This window comes from Phodopus roborovskii, unplaced genomic scaffold, assembly GCF_943737965.1.
Source record: "Phodopus roborovskii unplaced genomic scaffold, PHOROB, whole genome shotgun sequence".
NCBI classification, from domain to species: Eukaryota; Metazoa; Chordata; class Mammalia; order Rodentia; family Cricetidae; genus Phodopus; species Phodopus roborovskii.
In genome coordinates, this window is record NW_026126433.1 from 25158867 (window position 1) to 25179198 (window position 20332).

Here is a 20332-nt window from a genome sequence, read left to right on the forward strand (position 1 = left end):
AAGCAGCCCTTAGTGTCCGCCCCCCTGCAGTAGCTCCCCACCTCCCCCACCCCTGCTGCTTTGATGCTGAGCTTCCGTAGGAGAACTTCCGGTGCTTATGCTCAGTACACAATCGCACTGACTTCCTGAGAGGGTCTCTTAAACTGCTTTACAACCTGCCCCCTCCCCACTTTGGTTTGTTCAGGCTCAGTTGTGAGCCTTTTATTACTCCCCGGTGACAAGTCTGGCAGCTTCTTTTCTGCCTACCTGCCTTGGGGTTGGGCATAGGATGTGGCCCCACTTTATCTGTGGAATGTAAACCTGACCTTTTCTTCACTTCTCCCACCCAGGTTTAACCATTTGAGAGCCTTCAGCACCGCTTCCAGAGTCTGGTGCAGGGGACACTGTTCTTAAGGCTTCTGGCGGGTGAATGGTGCAGACTGGTCAGGAGCCAGTCTGGTCATGGAACCAGTTGCCTCCTGAGAGTAGTTCTCCTTATCTTTGCATTTGTGTTCACGTATACACTCTAGCAAGCTCATATGTGTTTACATGTGCACATGCACACACACACACACATACAGAGAGAGAGAAGAAGAGGTAGGGATGCATAATGTGTCTAGGGGTAGAGTCCTACCTCGACACTTGTCTGCTGGGTTGGGAGCCAGTGGGTCCCCGAAGTAACCTGCTTTGCACTGGTCACAGTAGATGCCAGCTGTGTTGTAGATGCATTTCAAACACCTGCCCGTCAACCGGTCACAGTTCCCAGAGGCACTGGGGTCCACATTGTTGTTGCACTGGCAGGGCTGACAAGGCCTCACTGGACCGTGTTCCCCAAAGGGATCTCCGAAGTAGCCATCTGCACACAGCTCACAGCGGGCACCTGGCAAGGAACAAAGGGACATGTGCTCACCGCAGATTGTTGCCCACTGGCAGCAGAACCAGAGAGAGAAGAACCTGGCAGAAGCACTGTGGTAGCTTGAGTGAAAATAGCCCCATAGGCTCATAAGGATGGGCACCATTAGGAGGTGTGGCCTTGTTGGAGTAGGTGTGGCCTTACTGAAGTGTGTTACTGCAAGTGGGCTTTGAGGTTTCAGATGCTTAAGCCAGGCCCACTGTGTCACAGTCTCTTCCTGCTGCCTTCAGATCCAAATGTAGAACTCTCAAGCTACCAGGTCTGCCCGCCTGTCACCATGCTTCCTGCCATGACGATAATGGACCAAACACCTCTGAACTGTAAACCAGCCCCAATTAAATGTTTTCCCTTATAAGAGTTGCCATGGTCATGGCATTTCTTCACAACAAAACCCCAACTAAAACATGCATTAATCCCAGGCCCCCAGGACAGTACCCACAGGGACAGGTGCATGTGGCAGGAGCTGGGGCTGCCATCCCATGGCCATGGTCACCACAGATTGGAAGATGGCAGTAGCACAAAGAGGCTTAATCAGCTAGCTGGATAAAAGCTAGCAGGAAGGCAAAGGCAGAGCATTTTCAATGATCTCAAGGCTGCTGTGGAACACTTAGCTTTTCAGGTTGAAGGAGGTATGTGACACTCAGAGGTCATGGCATTTCCCTGTACCCTAGTTCATCAGAAAATAACATAAAGCAGGGCTACAGATGTAGGTCAGAAAGAAGATTACTGGCCTAGCTTGCTCAAAACCTTGGGTTTGATCCCTCAGAGTTGTATAAAACTGGGTTTGGTGGCACACACCTAGCTCCAAGCATTTGGGAAGTGGAGGCAAGAGACCAAGAGTTCAAGGTCAGGGCTGGGGAGATGGCTCAGTGGTTAACAGTACTGGTTGCTCCTGCAGAGGACCCAAGTTCAGTTTCAGTATCCACATCAGATCGTTCACAATGACCTCTGACTAGCTTCAGTGGATACAGTGACCTCTGCTGACCTCGTCGGGTACCTGCACTCATGTACACAGACCTCCCTACACACATAATTAAAAATACATATTTTTTTTTTTTTTAAAAAGGAGGTCAAGGGCAACCTCAAAAACTAAGTTCAAGGCCTGCCTGGGCTACAGAAGACCCTGGAAGGGCAGGGGACCTGAGACCATGTACTTGGCCTGAAACCTGCATTCCCTAAACTAACACAGAGGACTGTCAACAAAACCAGCACTATGCTTCTTCTCCATGACAGCACCCGCCCCTGCTCAATCCACAACACTGCCCAGCAGGCCCTACATGTTCTTATCTTCAGATAAGAATGCGCATTATAACTCCCCAGAAATCCTCCAGAGTGGAAGCTGTCTGCACAGGTCCACAGCGCTCGTGCAGGAAGCAGCTGACTAAGGAACATTTGTTGGCCTTACCTGTGACCCCAGGGGGGCAGTTGTTGCACACCACTTCTTCTGTCTCAGGCATCACGGAACAGCTGAACCCATTGTGGCAGGGGCATGGTTTGCAGCTGCGGGGGTCGTGTGGGTCATTGTAGAAACCAATGGGGCAGTCAGCACACTCAATGTCAGGATTCTCATCCCCCGAGTAGCAATCCCCTGGTAGAAGAGAGAAATGGCAGAATCAGACAAAATATCTCCTTCAGTGTGGATGAATGTGGGGATCAGGCTACAGAACCCCAACCTTTCCAAAGTTTCCCCCAGCATACATCCCCACCCTTGAACCAAATATAAACATGGCCACCACCTTGGATGTCACCCTCACCCTTCACATTCCATAGACACACACTTCCTCACTACCCACGGCGTAACACTGTTCCCCTGTCCTTCACATAACGGTGATTCCATTTGCTGCCACCCCCAGATAGAGCCTGACTTGCCTTTGATCTCCCCCACATAATTCTTCCCCCCCCCACCTTGCACTGATCATGACAGTCATTTCCTGTAACCTGGCACCTTTCCATAATGAAAGGGGCCAAGTGTACTGTCATCACGCCCTTCTCCCTTGACCTCAGCCCCACACTCCCCATTCTTTTCCCACCTCCTAGGTGCATTCAGGTATGGTATTTCTTCCTCAGCTCATGCTTCTGCCGGAGACCTACTCGTCCAGCTCCACCCCCAAACACCTGGTTCAGGTTTCCTTTCACTCACCTGTGTCTGGATCACAGGCCCCGCCCCCTTGGCAGTTACAAGGAATACAGCTGCCAAAAGGTCCCAGTCTTGCTGAATCTCTTTTGTAACCAGAGGCACACTCCTGGCAGAATTGTCCCTTGTACCCAGCAGGGCACACACAATGTTCAACCCAGGGTGCTGGGGCTCCAGAGACAGGGCGGGCTGAAATCAGGGTCACATTGTCAATGTACCCCGTACCTGCAATAGAAAGCAGAAATTAGAAGTAGCAAGGTCTAAAACCATGATTGAGAGTGGGGGCTGGACCAGGCCTGTAGTCCCAGAACACTGTGAGGCAGAGGCAAGAGAATCTTTGCAAACTCAAGACCAGCCTGGTTTACCATCGTTAATTCAAGACCAGCCAGGGTTTTATTTTTTCTACTCAGGTAGTGCTTGCACGTAGTACGTGGACAGCTATAGCAGTCCATGTCAGTATGCTGGAGTCAGGAAAATGAGGGTCTAATAATGTGGCTGAGTCCACATTATTAGCTGTGTGAATTTGGCAAATTCCTCGACCTCTCCAGACTTCGTGTCCTCACTTTAGAAGAGATGCGTAATTATCTAGTCCCTTGGTTTGTTGTGAGAATTAAATGGGATGCAATGTACCTGGCAAACAGTAACAATTCAACAAATTGCTAGCTGCCATCCTTCCGGCTCCCCACTGTGTTTGTGGCACTGGAGATAAGGACTTGGAAGGACAGCCACACTTCCTAGGACACAGTGCTTAGAAGTGTAAGGAACTCCCTTTTACATAATTCTAGCTGGAATCAGAAGACCCAACACAGGAAGCTCACAAAAGGGCATTAACAGAAGAGATGCCCATACACCGTAGCAGTGAGCCTAACAACTCGAGGAATAAACGGGGTCGTGTCGATGCAACATGGTCATCATCTGTAGCGTATCTCCTCCCTCCACATAACCAAACTGAAGGGACTCTGCTTAGCAAAGCAGTTATTTACTATTCATTATTCATTTATTATTATTATTCGTGAGAGCTGACCTGTTTTTCCTTTTAGGAAAAAAAGATATAAAACATAGATTCAGGATTTCTGAGTGAAAGCCATCAGATAGCCTACCTCCTCGCTTGGAGCCTGCCGCCACCCATAGAACTTGGAAGCAAATGAAGCCCAACCTAGGATGAGATGGTTTGCTCTCTGGGTCACTTACTGTACTCTCCGTAGGTAGCTCGGATCAGGAGGGCTGTGAGGTTGCGCAGTAGCCTTCGGTACTCGAAATAGCTCAGCTGGGGGCTCCAGCGACTGCTTGGATGCTCATTTAATCTGCATAATTGAACGTTTTCCAATGCTTACAAATCCAAGTCATGCCACATTGCTACCTGATACAAATTATGCCTGAGAAGGTGGGAAGAGTTAGGCTCTGGGGAGCTGTTTGGAGAGAGGCTTCCCAGTAGACAGAATCTTGGGGCTTTCTGCATCCACCAGGATGGCAAATCCCACAGGAATTAGTGGAGGGTGTGCCTTTGTATATACTTCCAGGGGTTACTGCAAAAGCTGGTCCCAAGCCTTCAGACACACTGTACTCTTCGCCATTGCATAACCCAGTACTAAACACATTTGACTTCCCCAAGTGCTGGCCCTTGAGAGTGGCTCTTCATTGTTAGTTTTGTTCTTAAAGATTCACTCATCACCTGAGCATCTTTCACTGATTCTTTCCAACTGTCCTAATCTATGCCTTCCCTGAAATGTCCTATAAGTACTGAGGATCAAACCCAGCCCCCCTACACCCCTCCCCTCCCACATAGGTGGCTCTACCATTGAGCTGCATCTGCCATCGGAATGCCTTGGTACATTTACAAGCAGTCTCTGTATTCTTTTTACTGGAATACTGAGTATAAGAAAACCCTTTCCATTTCAGTCACTGACTAATAATTAAATAAAATTTGGTTGTGAGGCTGGGGACACAACTCAGCAGTAGAGTATTTGCCTAACACATAGGAAGCCCTGCCCTCAATCCCAGCATTGCAATGAGTGAATAAATTAATGGAGAACAACAACAGCAGAGTTGACTGTGTCCTTCGCTTGGGTGAGAAATTCTGGGACTGGAGGGAAAGAAAACCAGGTAGAGGTGTTCAGCATTCTGCCAAGGGAGCCTGAGTGAACAATCCCCTTACAATGCAGTGAGACACGTGATGTGTCTGTAACTTTGCCTGGGGTTTGGAGAAAGCTCAAACAAAAGGAAGCACGTAATCTGAACCCCAAAGGATAAATTCACGAAGCTGAGGAGGTGAGAATGTAGGTGGGAAGGGTGTGTATATATCATCAAAATAAGACACAGTTCATCAGGTCCTTAGACTGTGTGTGCACTGTGTGTCTGCTTCTTTCTGTCCCTACTGCTTCTACTTTAGGCTGGCCCCCATGCTCCCGCACTGGCCCATGGTGAATGACTTCTGCCGGTTCAGTTCCAGGGCTGGGGAAATGGCTCTGTGGGTAAAGTGCTTGCTACTCACACACAAAGTCCTGAGTTTGAATCCACAGAACTCACGTAAAGTTGTGTATCGTGGATTCAGGCAGGAGGTTTACAGCAGGCAGATTAGGGGATTGTTAAAAAGTTGTGATCTGAGGGCCAAAAGGAAACAAACCAGCTCTCACACATTTCTCTCGTGGTTCTTTGTTCTTCAAGAAAATGTTCTTTCCAAAAAGCTCTCTCTCAAAAGCTCTCTTTAAGATTTCTCTTTAAATGTTCTCTCTAATAGTTTTCCCTCCATAAGCTCTCTCTTAATGTTCTTTCAAAAGCTCTCCTTTAAAATTCTCTAAGAGTTCCTTCTAAAAAGTCTACCAAAGTTCCTTCTAAAAATTCTCTAGAAGTGCCTTCTATCCCACAAGGGTTCTAATTTTTGTAACCATTTACCAGCTCTGACAACAGAGCCAGGAAGGCCAATAGGGTCTTGAGAAAAGCAGGTGCCTCACATCTCCCCCTGGCAAATATAAGCTCATTAAAGGGGGCATCTCAGCGCTATCAAAGGTAAAAGCCAAGGCTATGTAGTGTGAGATCCAGAGGCTGCAGCTCTTACTGCTGATGACTGGTGAGAAGGAATTCTTTTGTCTGAGGCTTATTTGAGAATACAAAGCACCCAGTATATATTCTACATACAACCAAATTCATAGTAACAAATGCCCTGGAGTTGATACCTGGAATATCAATTGCTACTTCCGTAATAAACGATAAAGGCTTCCAGCAGTTGTATGTGCACATGCTTGTAATCACAGTATTCTTATGGCTGGGTGGGAGGTGGGAAAGGGGAATCCCTGGGAGCTTGAGGGCAGGCTAAGTGAATGTCACTACAAACAACAAAGAGAGCTTGTCTCAGATGAGGTAGGAGGTGAAGACTGATACCTGAGGTTGTCCTCTGAACTTACGCGTCACATTATACACTTAACATATGTGTGCACACACACTCACACATACATACAAATATACATACATACACACACAGACACATGTGAATACACATCATACACCTACACAGACACACACAACTAAACATAAATGTTTAAAAATTTAATTTGTTATTGCGTGTATGTGTGCCCAGTGGGGTTGTCTTTTGTCACAGCACACATGCAGAGCTCAGAGGACAACTTTATAGAGTTGGTTCTCTATTTTCACTTTTTTGTGAGATCCAGAGATCAAACTCCAGTTACCAGATCTGAGCAGCAAGTGATTTTTTTCTCACAAGTCTCTCCATGTAGCTCAGGCTGTCCTGGAGCTCTGTAAACCAGGCTGGCCTCAAACTCACAGAGATCTGCCTGCCTCTGCCTCCCATGTGCTGGTATTATAGGCATATGCCACCACCACCCAGTGGCACTTCTTGATGTACAGCCCCTCAGTGGCTTTTTATCATCTCTCCAGCATAGACAAGATCTAGATGCTCTGGTGTGACACCTAAGATACAGCCTGATAAATCTTTTCCAAACTCTTCAACCTGCTTTATCCATTTATCCCGTATACATGCTATGTTCTAGCCACAAAATATCATGTGTGGGGTTGGGGAGGTGGTTCAGTGGTTCAGAGTAACAGCTGCTTTTCCAGAGGACCTGGGTTTGGTTCCTAGCACCCACATGGAAGCTCACAGACATCTACTTCTAGTTCCAGAGGATCCAACAGTGCCTCTGGACTCTGAGGACACCAGGCATATATGTGTGCATGCCTGTGCACGTGTATGTGTGTGTGTGTGTGTGAGAAAGAGAGAGAGAGAGAGAGAGAGAGAGAGAGAGATTTGCCCCTATATAATGACTCTGCACATCCTCAGAAATTCACACATGGAGGTTGTCTTTCTCCAATTTTTCCTTCTGGAAAAGCCTTGTGTATCTTTCCATTCTCGGCCGCCTTGTGAAACTTTCCGTTGACTCAGGGCATAGTTAAGTTCATTCTGAAATGAATGCATACCACCACTAAAAGCAGCTACCAGGTTATATTGTGCTTGCTTTTGAGTATGTTATATATCTCGCCATGCCACAAGCTCTGGGAGGACCGAGTCATCTTTCTTTTCTAGCCTCTAACATGGCCCAGAGCACTGAATGGGCACAGCTTCCTCCCCCTGCCTCTCGGAACACATCATCCCAAAGCCACCTTTATAGGATGAGTGCAGTCTCTATGTCATCATCTATACCAGTTTCTCTGAGCTCAGTCCTTCCATTACCCTTCACCTAACTTCTTACTCCACTCATGTTCAACTACTGGGAATACCAAGTGCATTTCCTCTAGCCATTCCATTCCCGCTCTTCCTTTCCTTCAAGACTGCTCTCCACACTCGCCTCATCTTGTTACACTTCTCTCCATCACCCCAGGGCAGCTGTGCCTCCTGTGTTCACTCAGAATACCCGTGTCCTCCACCCTGTCATCTCAGTCATCCAGCAAGCGGTACTGCCCTCATTCCCTCCCCATGACCATGAATCTGTCAGCCACTGTAGGGAAGGGCCAGTGTCCCGTTTCCACATATAACCATGTCGGGTAACTCATATGGCTCAGAAGAACCTACAGAATGAATGCATGCCTGGATGAATGTATGAACAAGGGACTCACACCTTGCACTGTTTGTTGTGCTTGTGGCCTCTCTTTACCTGAATGTGTAAGTCTTCGTGATTCCACAAGGAAGCGTCTTGCCAAGTGGCATCAGAGGAGCTCTGATCTGTAGACCAGCACCTTCCAGGATCACATCGTAAGCTGATGGGTGTCTACCTCCCCTGTCCACACGGTAGTCAAAAGACAGGCTCTGCCCATAGCTCACTTGCTGATTACCAAGAAACTTGGCTGTGAAATAGAGTTTGAAAGATCAGTGGAGCTGCTGCGAAGGCAAATACATGAACAAACTATCAATGTTATCAATTCCTGTGGGAGTCCTATGTGACCTACCCACCCTTCTATCTCAAGCCACCCTGACAGAAGGGTCAGCAAAATTCATAGGATATGGGTATAATATTTTGGCTGTGAAGACTGCTCTAAAACAGCCTCATCATAAGACAATTCTACCTATTAGGTGGTTCATGGTGTGACCATTATAGAAAGGCTGATGTACAAAGATCCAAGGTAAAACAGCAAGAGAGCCATTTGTTACAAAGTTATTTTATTCTTTAGAGGAGGCTTCTGCAGACACCATATTGAAGTGCATGTGTTGATGTGTGTGTACTCGTGTGTGTGTATAGGTGAACATGAATGTGTGTGTGCCCACGTATGTAAACAGGCATGTGGAGGCTGGATATTGACATTGGGTGTCTTCCTCAATCACTTTCCACCTTAGTTTTTGAAACACGGTCTCTCACTGAACCTGGCTAGTCCCTCTGGCTAGCAAGCCCCTGGGAGTCTCATGTCTCTACTGTTCTAGGGCTGGGGTTACAGGCACGTACCACTATGGCCAGCTGCCATGTGAGTGATTAGCATTGGAATTCAGAGCCCCATGCTCACACAGCAAGCACTTTACAGACTAAGCCATCTTCCTAGCTCTATTTGATGGCAATAATTCCTGACTATTGGCACACACCATTCTCACTCAATAGTAGAGAGGACTGAATTTCAGAGACATTAAAAGAATAACTTGCTTGGGAAGTGCTCATCAGCTAAGGCAATATTAACTATGATTCACATTCCAGATAGACCTTTGTCATTCAGTCACTGACAATATTGTTAAAGCTTTGATGCATGCTTTGGGACTGGAGAGGTGGCTCAGCTTCCTGCTCTTCCAGAGCACCTGGGTTAAGGTCCTAGAGCACACATTGTGCAACTCACCACCGCCTATAACTGCAGCTCCAGGAGACCCAACACTCTCTTCTGGCCTCTGAGGGAACTTGCACACTTATGCATTCCCACACACAAATACATACTCATAAACTAAAATTTTTAGCTTTTAAAAAGACATGCTTTGTTTTCACTTTTCCACAGACCCATTAAGTTTGATCTCATGCTCTGGTGGGAAATCTAGAAACTTCTCATTTGGCTAACCGGGGCCTCTCAGCAGGGGCTGAGCTCCAGGATGTCTGGACTGTTTTAGAGTGTCAGGACATGGTGACTTATCAAATTGGGCCTGAACTCCAGCTGCCTCCAGGAGCTGCTGTGACTCCAGTAAGGGAGGGCGGGTCCCACATCACATTTCCCAACTCAGTTTGTCTATCCTGATGTTGTAGTCCTATGCATCAGCTTCTACAGAAATCACCCTCACATACCAGGTGCCACAAAGTAGACTGGGTCCAATCTTCGGGCAGAACTAAACACATCCCCATGGCGCTGTGACCAGTAGAGCTTTGCAGGAGCCCCGTTTCTCTGAACTGCTTTCCAACCATCAACATCTGCAAGACAACAACACCACTCTGAGACAACTCCCATCATCCCTTGTGTTAAGCCAGGCAAGACTTGCTTGCCAAAGTCCTAGAAGGAATAGACAGGTTTTTCCCCCCTGGTTCTTTTACAGTTTTCAAAAATCCCCCTATCACTTCTAACCACCAGCTCCTATCTATAGCTGCTTTGACTTTAAATATATATATATTACATTTTTATTTATTTTATGTTTATGTGTGTGTGCACATATATTACATTTTTACTTATTTCATGGTGATGTGTGTGTGCACATATATATTACATTTTCATTTATTTCATGTGATGTGTGTGTACACATGCCACAGCATCTGAAGGTCAAAGGACAACTTGGCCATAATCAGCTCTCTTCTTACACCATGAGGGTCGTAGGAATAGAACTCAAGTCCTCAGGCTTGGCAGCAAGTGCATTTACCCCTGAGCTCTCTCACTGGCCTTATTTTTGGCTCGCTCTTGTCTTTGGACTCCTGTGATTTGGGCTTGTGATTCCAGGCTTGTTTTCATCTGCCTGTAATTTGTATTTTTTGTCATACTTACAAAAACAAGATCTGGCCTTAATGAGCTCAGGCAGACACTCAAGCCAGCTGAAATGATATCCATTTCCAACATGTTGATAATGTTTTGAAGCATGCTAACTATGGAGATACACTAACTTGGTGTTTGTGTTGTGATGCTATTAGTGAGTATGGATTCTGAGATGTCCTCATAAACCCCTCTTCCTGTGAATAACTCGTTGTAGTTTTGAAATAGATATGGGTGGGATATTAAATAGCTGGTTCTTTTTAGCTGTTTTTAAAATTATTCATATGCTCTTCAGCTATAATTTTTCAAGATATATAGTTTGTCTTATCCAAAAATAATCTGCATTACAAAACAATACAAAAGGGATAGAGATGTAGCTCAGCTGATAAAATGCCTGTCTTGCACACACGAGGTCCTGGGTTCTGTCCCAGGCACAGAATTGAACTGAGTATGTTGGCACAGTTTTATAATTCCAGGACCTGGGAGGTAGAAGATCAGAAGTTCAAGGTTGCCCTCTGCTACATGTGGAGTTCAAGGCCAATCTGAAGTACAGTCTGTCTTAACAAAATAAGAGAATTGCTAATGATGACTAGATAATGAGTAGGGAAACCACTGTATGTATGTATGTATGTACGTATGTATATTTGAGATACTTTACCCTGGTAGAAAGTTGAGGTGATCTTGTGGACACTGAAGTCTGCAGAGCTGTGGCAGCTGGCTGAGTGCCCATAGCAGAAACACTGGGTACAGCCCTCAGGGTTTGCTCTGTCCAGATGATAGTAACCTGGTCGGCACCTGCAACAGAATTGTAGACATCATGACCGTGCTGCATTTATTTCTTATGTCACAGAGATGACCATGCTGATTCAGCCTCTTCGTACTTTCCCATTTGGCACTATTAATTCCTTGAGTGGGTAAGATGGCAAGGTTTACATACCACCTCTACTCCAGACCATCAGAGGCAATGACCTCTACACACACACACACATACACACACACACACACACACACATGTTTTCTGCCTTCATTGGAGCCTTGGTAATCTGGACTTGATCAATGATACATCCTTGGTGATGGATGGAGGGTGGTGGAAGGTTCAGGGACAGATGTGATAGGAGTGTACAGGGCAGATCTGCCCTGGAGCAGGGGTTTTATGGGGGCAAAGTGGGGACCCGAAAGGCAAGTCCCTTACCTTAGCACATATTCAGATGCCCCAATCCCCCAAATCTTTGAGTATTTATTAGCACCATGTCCTGTTCATCATAGCCCACCAACAGTGGTCACTCCCACAGACTACTAGTGCCATTTGGGATAGCATTTTTTTCCCCTTTCTTTCTTTTCTTTTTTTTTTTTTTTTTTTTTTTTTTTTTTTTTTTGCAGAGATCTACTAATTGTGATGGCAATTGTTGCTTTATGTAGCCTGCTATTTGTTTCACATTTTAGAATTAAAAAGGCTTTCAAAGACAGGTTTAGCAGCATATGTCTATAAACCCAGTGGTTGGGAAATAGAGGCAGGAAGTCACCCTCTGCTTTTGTAGCAAGTTCTAAACCCTGTCTCAAAACAGGAAAAACAAAAGAATAATAAAAAGCCCTTCAAGCAGGAAGTGGTATAGTCCTAGCATTTGGGAGGATGAGGCAGGAAGATTGCCACGACCTCAAGGGGAGCCTGGCTTCATAAAGAACTCTAGGTCAGCCTCTGTTACAGAGCAAAACTGTCTCAACTTGCCTCTGCCTCCCCAACCCTGCTGCAAAATGCTTTCTTTAAAAAATCGTGTGTGTGTGTGTGTGTGTGTGTGTGTGTGTGTGTGTGTGTGTGTATCTGTGTGAATGTGTGCCACATGTGTGTAGGTGCCTGGGACAGAAAGAGGGCACTGGATCCTATGAGTAACTCTGGCCATGGATGCTGGGCTTCTAACTGTGACCTTCTGGAAGAGCAGCAATCACTCTTAACTGAGGAACCATCTTTCCTGTGAGCCTCCCATCCCCCTCCACACACACACACACAAAGGCTTTCAAAAGGTGAATGCTTTCTTAACACTCAGGCTACTTATGTCTAACTCTCTCTTCAATAGCAAAGAACCCCCTGAAAACACAAACTAGGAATGCACTTGGCACTTCCTCCGCCCAGGTAGAAGCGTTTGGCAGGGCGCCAGGAAAGAAGCTTGCTTTCTTTTAAGGAATTGAGGGAGCGGGCTGAGAGGCCACCCTCACAGACCCTCCGCTCACAGCCAGGGAGAGCAGAGTGCAGCCTGAGCACAGTTTGTACTTAAGGGATGTCCTGAGGCAGCAACTGAGGGCGAATGGCTCCTCACTGCTCCACCTGCCCCAGCATGGCTCAGGCCCAAAGGGCTCTAACGCGGTGCCTCAGTTCATGTGCAGGCATGTAGCCACCATCCCATCCCTGGGGCGGTTCCTTTTCAGTACATGATGGTTATATATGGCCATACCCTGCCACAGTCCCTGTTACAAGGATTTTCCTCAACTTGTTTAATTAGGCCAGGCATTTCCCAAGACCCACTCCAGTCATGTGATCTCATTATTGCATACCACTTTGCATCCAAGCACCTGGGAATCACAGCCAGCTGGCTAGGGGACTCTCTGGGGCCCTCTGCCTCTGGATCCAAAGCAAAAAAAAAAAAAAAAAAAAAAAAAAAAAAGGATCGAAATGAGTTCCAGGAGTTGTATGTTTTGTTTGTTTGTTTGCTTTTTGTTTTTGTTTTTTAAGCTCAGCTTTTGAGCACAGGGCATAAGAAGTTCTCAACATTTGTTTAGAATCTGAATTAATTCTTATGCCAGGTGCCAGGGCACTCACTCTCCCTGAAGCTTCCAGAGACATAGTTCACACAGACCTATCACAGCGTTCTCCAGTGACAGCTGGTTTGCACACACAGCGGCCAGAATCACAGGGTCCAGAGATGCCAGCTGGGTCACAGTCACATGTGGAATCTCTGGAAAAAAAGAGAAAGGAAGTTAGGAACCAGTTTCTAACACTTCACTGTTAGCTACAGTCAGCTGCTCCGAGCAGCTGCATCTCATGGCCATGCCCGTCTTCAGGGAGGCTTCGCTTAGCAAGCACGTCTATGCTGAGCAACTTGTGTATCTAAGCCAGTGGGGCATCGACCAGTGATGAACCCTTTGCCAGCTACCCAGAATGAGAAGAATGTGCCAGAATGCAAGCCAAGTTCTCATGAAACTGTTTAGTTTCATTGACCAGAGTTTATAATTTCTTTAATTTATAATTTATATCTATATAACTAAATTTAATACATTATATAATTTAATTCAACAATGTCTTTTAGGACGGCGGAGTCCATCTACTCGCCATTGAAGTATGTTCAGGTTCTTCCTTTGGGTAAGGTCTCTACTGAGATACAATCCACATGCCATGGGATTCACCCACGTTTGTAATCAGTTCTCAGAGTTTTACAATCATCACTGTAAAAACCAAATCACAAACATTTTCAGGCTCCTAACGAGCCATGCCATTCTCTCCCTTTAGTCCCATCCCTGCTAATGTACTTTCTGTCCCTTCACATTTGCCTATTTTGGATATTTCCTATTATTGAAATCACACCATATGTGTCCATTTGTGACTGACTTATTTCACATATATGTTCTCAAGGTCTGCCCATGTCATATCATGGAGTATATATTCTTCTGATGGCCGAATAAAATCCCACTGTATGAATTTACCACAATTTACTTATCTCCTCATTAGCTGATAGATAACTGATTTGCTCCCAATTCTTAGCTATAATGAATAATGTCCCTGTGACTTTCCTCATACAAGGTTTTGAGCATTTTATACATTTTCACTTACAGCGAATGTATATCTAGGAGTGGAACTGTGGATTTTTCTGGCTTTTATGTTCCTTAGTAGTGAGACTCTTACTGGAGACGTCAGTGCTGTCTGTGGTTTGATCCTGTGTCATGTCCCTGTTTCCATCACTCGTTTTGGCCCACATGCATAAACATATCTCCCTCATCAGCATAAAACCAAAGTTGTTAGCTCTTCCCTACTACCCAAACCCTGCTCAACCCCCTCAATAATGGAGAAAGAGTGAACAATGTTCCCCTCTGACTATCCTGTCCTGTGACCCCATCAACCTGAAACCTGCTTGAGTCCTTCACCTTCACAACCCCCATCCAATCAATGCTAGATCTAATAAGGCTCACATCCAGAACCCTCCTCTGTGGCTGGGCTTCTTCCGTGATACTTAGCCAGATCAACTGACAAACACATTCTCAGCCTACTGCACTAAGAACCAGGGGTTGGATGAGGAATAGGAACCAGCCCTGGCTCTTGAGGTTGCAAAGCATGGCAGACACAGGAGCAACAAAAGCCGTGATGTATAACGGCAGCTCCAACCATGCTGAAACGCCCCCAGTGTCTCTTCCTCCTTCCCAGTTCCAGGCACTGAACCCAGCAAAGAACAGAACAAAGCGGACTCTCACTCCAGTAAGAAGAACAAATACCGATAGCAAAGTAACGTGTAGGGTGAGGAAAGTAAGGGAGGGCTCTGGAGATGATGGGGTGCCAGGGATACCCTTGAAGTGCTTCATGGCTTTGCAGGAAAGGGGATGGGGGCCACACACACTGGTTCCTTTAAGCAGGGGCTGTGGCTGGAGTGTGGGAGCCAGGAGAGCATTGAGAAACTGGTCTAAAGGGGCCAGACAAGGCTAGAAGAGAGCAACATATGCACAGGTCCAGAGGAAAGAAAATCAGCGGTAGCCGGTAAGGCCAGGAGGATGTGCCTATCTGGGCAGGGAACTGTAAATGGGTGTGAGTGGGAAGTGATGCTGTCAGGCCTGGCCTATTTTCATATAAATTTTATCCCGAGTCTAGAGAATTTTGTAGCTATATGGTATTATATAAAATCAGCATCTTTTCCCTTTCCACGGCCTGATGTCCACCAGGTTTGAAGGCTGCAATCTGATGGGCTGTATGAGGAGATGGAATTAATGTCTCCCACTTCTGGAAACAGCTGGCCAGGAGCTTGCTCTTCTTGTCATTCACACTGAACCCAAAATAGGATTTCATGACTCAAACAGAACCATGCCCCCCGAATCAGGGCCCTCACAATGAAGGCCAAACCAGACAGACAGGAAGAAATAGGAATGTTCTAAACTGAGTGTTAGGACTCATACCTACAACCCCGGCTCTGGGGAGGCTGAGACAGGGGATCATTTGAGACCAGCCTGAGCTATACATCAAGACACTGTCTCAAAACAAAAACAACAATAAAGTGAACAACAACAACGACCCACACAAAACAAAAACAGAGAGAGGGGAGAAGGAAGAAGAGAGAGAAGAGACTGAAGAAAGATAAATATACAATATATATGAGAGAGGCTAGTACTGAAGTTATTCACTAAATGTATCTTCCTTACCAGGACAGTTCCTCTACTGCAAAAGTGAAATAATGTGTCACATATTAACAGTGCAGGGGACAGTCCCTCAGAGTAGGTTGTGAGGGTAATACTTGACAAACCTTCAGACCACTGACTACTTCCTAACCTCCAATCATCTGTCCCCACACCTCAGCCCCTAAATATCTCCAAACCCACCTCTGGAGCAAACCCTTTTGTAAAACTTGTCTTTCCAATGATGGTCATACTGTGTGATGGGCAAATCAAGTTTGATTTGGTAATATATTTGGCATGCTAACTAAATCCCGATAGGTCCTTGGCCAGTGGCTCACTGGCCATTTGTTGGTATTGAAAGATTATTGCTGAATCTAAGTAGCCATCTGTGCCCTGACTTCCCTCAACAGTGGACTGTCACTTAGACATGAAACATAAAATAAACCCTTTCCTCCCCGAGTTGTTAAACTAGGGCAGATGCTTACAGTTGTCTCTGGTCTTGTGTACACCCGGCATCAGTGAGCATATGGAAGCCTGGCTGACATCGATCACACCTGGGTCCTGTCACACCTGGCTTACACCTGCACTGTCCAGAGTTGTCACATGCAGTACTGAGAGAACCTGTAACCCACAAAATGGGGAGAAAGAGAGAAGAAAAAAGTAAATACTTGTAAGGCATTAAAAAAATGACTCACCTCCTTGTGGGAGCTCAGCACACACTAAGTGATGTGCACCACTCACATCACTTAACAAGGAGTCCACGACGTTTAGTACTCTTCTGCATAGGGGACATTTTGACAGCTGAGGATGTCTGCTTCACAGAAAGAAGGGAATGATTCACAAAAACATTGTTTGTTTACATATTTGCTCTGGCTGGACATTGGGGAACACACAGTGCCTTTCTTTTCCTGTTCTTCTCCTCTTCTTTCTAAAAGATCCCATCAATAGGTAATACATGCCTAATATCCCTGCACTCTGAGGGCTGCAGTAGAATGACTGTGAGTTCAGTCAGCCTGCTCTACATAGTGAGTTCAAAACTCAAGGAGAAAAATCAATGAATGAGCATATTGGCATATTAGGAGTAACTTTCTCCCTTGTATCTAACAACCTGGTCCTTTAGGGGCCAATACTTGTGTGTTTATGTGAATATGAGCATGCACATGGAGACCAGAGGGCAATAGCCAGCTGTGTTTCCTCGGGCATTTGCCACTCCCACCCCCACCCCGGGAAAAGTAGGATCTTTAGCTGGTCTGGAACTCAGCAAGTAGACCAGGCTGTTCAGGATCCACCTGCCTCTGCTTCCCAGGCACCATGGTTGCAAGTGTGTGCCACCCTTCTCAATTGCTTTAAAACATGGGTTCTAAGGACCAAACAGGCCCTGGCAGGAATTTACTGACTGAGCTGTCTCCCCAGCCCTGGTGGCATGATTTTTTTGTTTGTTTGTTTGGGTTGCTTTCTTAAACACACATGAAAAAGTCCTTTAACCAAGAATATTTCCACCAGAAAACTTCACTTACGTAACATCCCCTGGTGGCCTAGTCACTGTCTTAGAGCAGTCGTCTTGTTCGTTTTGCTTTCAGTGTGTATTCATTATATGCATTAACGGATTTAATGAAGACATTTTTTTTGAGCTAGTATCTCATGTATATAAGGCTTGCTTACAATTCTGTATGTAGCCAAGGATGGCCTTGGACACAAGATCCTCCTGCACCTCCCAAGTGCTAGGGTTACAGTTGTGTACCACCACACCAGTTAGGCAGTGCTGGGGATTGAACCTAGGACTTCATGCACTCTAGGCTACCAACTGAGCTACATCTCCAGCTCAAAATGACTCTCAGGAGTAGCATGATTTGACCATATTATCTCCACATTACACTCTCCCACCCTTCCCTTTCACTGCCTGCTTCCTCCTCCCAAATAGTCCTCCTTTTATTTTCATATCATACACATGTATATATGTATGTATATATACATATACATTACATACACACACACACACATATAACCTAGGTTCCACATATGAGAGAAAACAATATTTGCCCTTCTGTCTTTCCACCTATTTTCCTGTAAATAATCTAAGTCCATCTTCCTCCATGCTGAATAAAACTCCACTGTGTGTATATACCACATTTTCTTTCTGTTGGTGGACACAGATGATTTGATAAACCCAAAATGTATTTTCCTGTTCAAATTAATGTTAATTATGATTTCAACTTCAGAAAACTCTGCAGTCATTTCTCAGAAATGATTGTTCTTGTGCTGGCAAGATGGTTCCATGGATAAAAGTGCTTGCCACCAAGTCTGATGACCTGAGTTCAATCCCTGCAACCCATGTAAGAGAAGAGAACAGACTTCTCCAAGTTGTCCTCTGACTTCCACATGTTCACTGTGGCATGTGCCTCCTCTCACCCCATAAATGAATAAAGGTAAAATAATTAAGAGCTCTTCCTTTCCCTTTAAGGAAATTATTATTATCATAAGGTAGTATAGTGGCATCTTGTTCCACCAATAGCCTCGAGGTATGGCCTTAGGGTGTGACTTTGTTGTGCCGACATGACACCTTATAAGAAAGAGGAGGGGCTCATTCAAGCTCTCTTGGGTTGTGGTCAGGTCATCCTGCATGGCAGATGCTGTGCCTTCAGGGACAGAAGACTGTGATAGTTATTTACCATTGTGTGAGTGCTCCCCAAATAAATATGTTATTCTTTATTCAGGCATTCACGGACTTCCTTTAACCCACCTTCAAGGTAGCAATGACAACTCTGTTTTGGCTTGGCCCAAATTTTATTCTCTAGCATATTCTTCTAAGAGGAATTAACTATGAAAGTAAATATTTTGAGTTGGCTTTCGGGGATTGTGACATCATACATTCCATAGGCCAGAAGCTTGCTTCATGATGATAGTAATCGTCGGGTTTCTTGTCTACTGGGGATGGAATGAAGATGTTGCATATGAAGCCAGTGTTCTACCACTGGTTTACACCCCCAGCCCTGTTCAATTTCTCAGTGCCGATGTTTCCAAACATTTTTTGAAACTCTTGTAGCAATATTGCTATTAGCTCAAGAGACCCTATCTTCATAGGACCTGACCTGCAGAATATCACTATAGAGCACGGGTTCTCAATCTGTGGGTTGTAACCCACTGACTGTAATATCAAATATTTAGTTTATGATTCCAAACAGTAGCAAAATTACAGTTATGAGGTGTCAATGAAAATAATTTTATGATTGGGAGTCACCAGAACATTAGGAACTGTGTTAAAGGGTCCCAGCATTAGGAAAGTGGAGAACCACTTGTCTAGAGGAAGCTGGAAGACAAGAAAACATCCCTAGTTTGAGTTCAACAGATCCTAAGTCAAATACCAGACACTTCTAGCTGCATGTCTCTGGGAAAACTGCTTACATTCAATTTCTTTCAAGTGCAAATGAAATATATACCTTGAGGGGCTTCTCTAAGACTAGGAGCTAATATGTAAAAGGTGTGTAATCCAGTGTCTCACATATAGTAGGTGCTTAAAAATGTAGTTAACACTACACTAATAGACTATTATAGTGTTAACACTATACTAGTAATTTACCCCTGAGGCAGCATCCTTCAGGCCTCCAAAGTTGGCATGGGGCTGTTTGATGTCTCCAAATGTAAACATGACTAATTTAACTCACATTCTAAAACGTCTAAAACAACAGCATCGGGATTTAAAAGTGCCTTGCTGGAATGAAAACACCTGCCCTGAACCTACATTAGGAGCTGGGCTCAGGGATTGTGAACAACTGTCTTTAAAGATGAAGACCAGCCTTCAGGTTTGTGTTTCAGAGAGTGTTCTTAGGGCTCAGGTAGATGGCCTCTATGTGTATCTGAGGGTGCAGGGGGTGTGGTTAATACCTAAAATTAAGCCAACATAGCTTTCATGTGAATCTCCCTCCTCCTTCCCTTCTTCCCCACATACACATATATAGTGAGTACACACACATGCACACATGTGCACTTGTGTGTGAGCGTATGTGTGCATGTGTACATGTGCACTGGAAATATAGCTCAATCATAGAGAACTTGCTCAGCATGTGCAAGGCTCTGGGTTCAAGCCTCAGTATTGAACACACATGCATACATGCATGTAAATGTACATTTAAAGATGCTTTAAAGAACTGAAATATGCTAATCAGCGTAATACACTATCATAGTTATGTAAAAAAGTAGTGAAGGAAAAGAAAAAGCCAACGATACTGATGCCCATATGCCTCAAGAACTTAGGTGTCATGAGAGGAAAAAGCAGACACACAATGCATTTTAAAGTATCTGTGAAAGGCTAGCAGGGCTTAGACTTATGACCCAAAAGAAGTGATGGCCACTACGCACTGTTGCTGGGACCACGAAGTCATCACCTAACTAAGCTCACCGCAGGCTGGGGAGATACCAGTGGACAAGGCACTCATGTGCTGAGTCTTCAGCACCTGACTCTAATTTCAGTGTTCAGGGGGCGGAGCTATAGTTCAAGCCCTCTTCATACTGTTTTACTTTGGGACAAGGTCTCATTATGCACACAGACTGCCTTTGAACTTACTCTGTTCACAGGT

General features: G+C 45.3%; 1 protein-coding gene across 1 annotated transcript in view; it reads right to left on the reverse strand.

Annotated features, from left to right (window-relative positions):
- Nucleotides 1-20332, reverse strand: part of Lamc2 (laminin subunit gamma 2) — a 59189-nt gene that overhangs the window by 17008 nt on the left and 21849 nt on the right. Inside the window, exons 3-11 of the mRNA XM_051185978.1 lie at nt 16244-16379; nt 13244-13342; nt 11053-11189; nt 9725-9847; nt 8129-8318; nt 4218-4330; nt 3033-3251; nt 2298-2480; nt 614-859 (exon numbers count right to left, since the gene is read on the reverse strand). Of these exons, the coding sequence (XP_051041935.1) occupies nt 614-859; nt 2298-2480; nt 3033-3251; nt 4218-4330; nt 8129-8318; nt 9725-9847; nt 11053-11189; nt 13244-13342; nt 16244-16379 (1446 nt within the window). The remainder of the gene's footprint in view (nt 1-613; nt 860-2297; nt 2481-3032; nt 3252-4217; nt 4331-8128; nt 8319-9724; nt 9848-11052; nt 11190-13243; nt 13343-16243; nt 16380-20332) is intronic.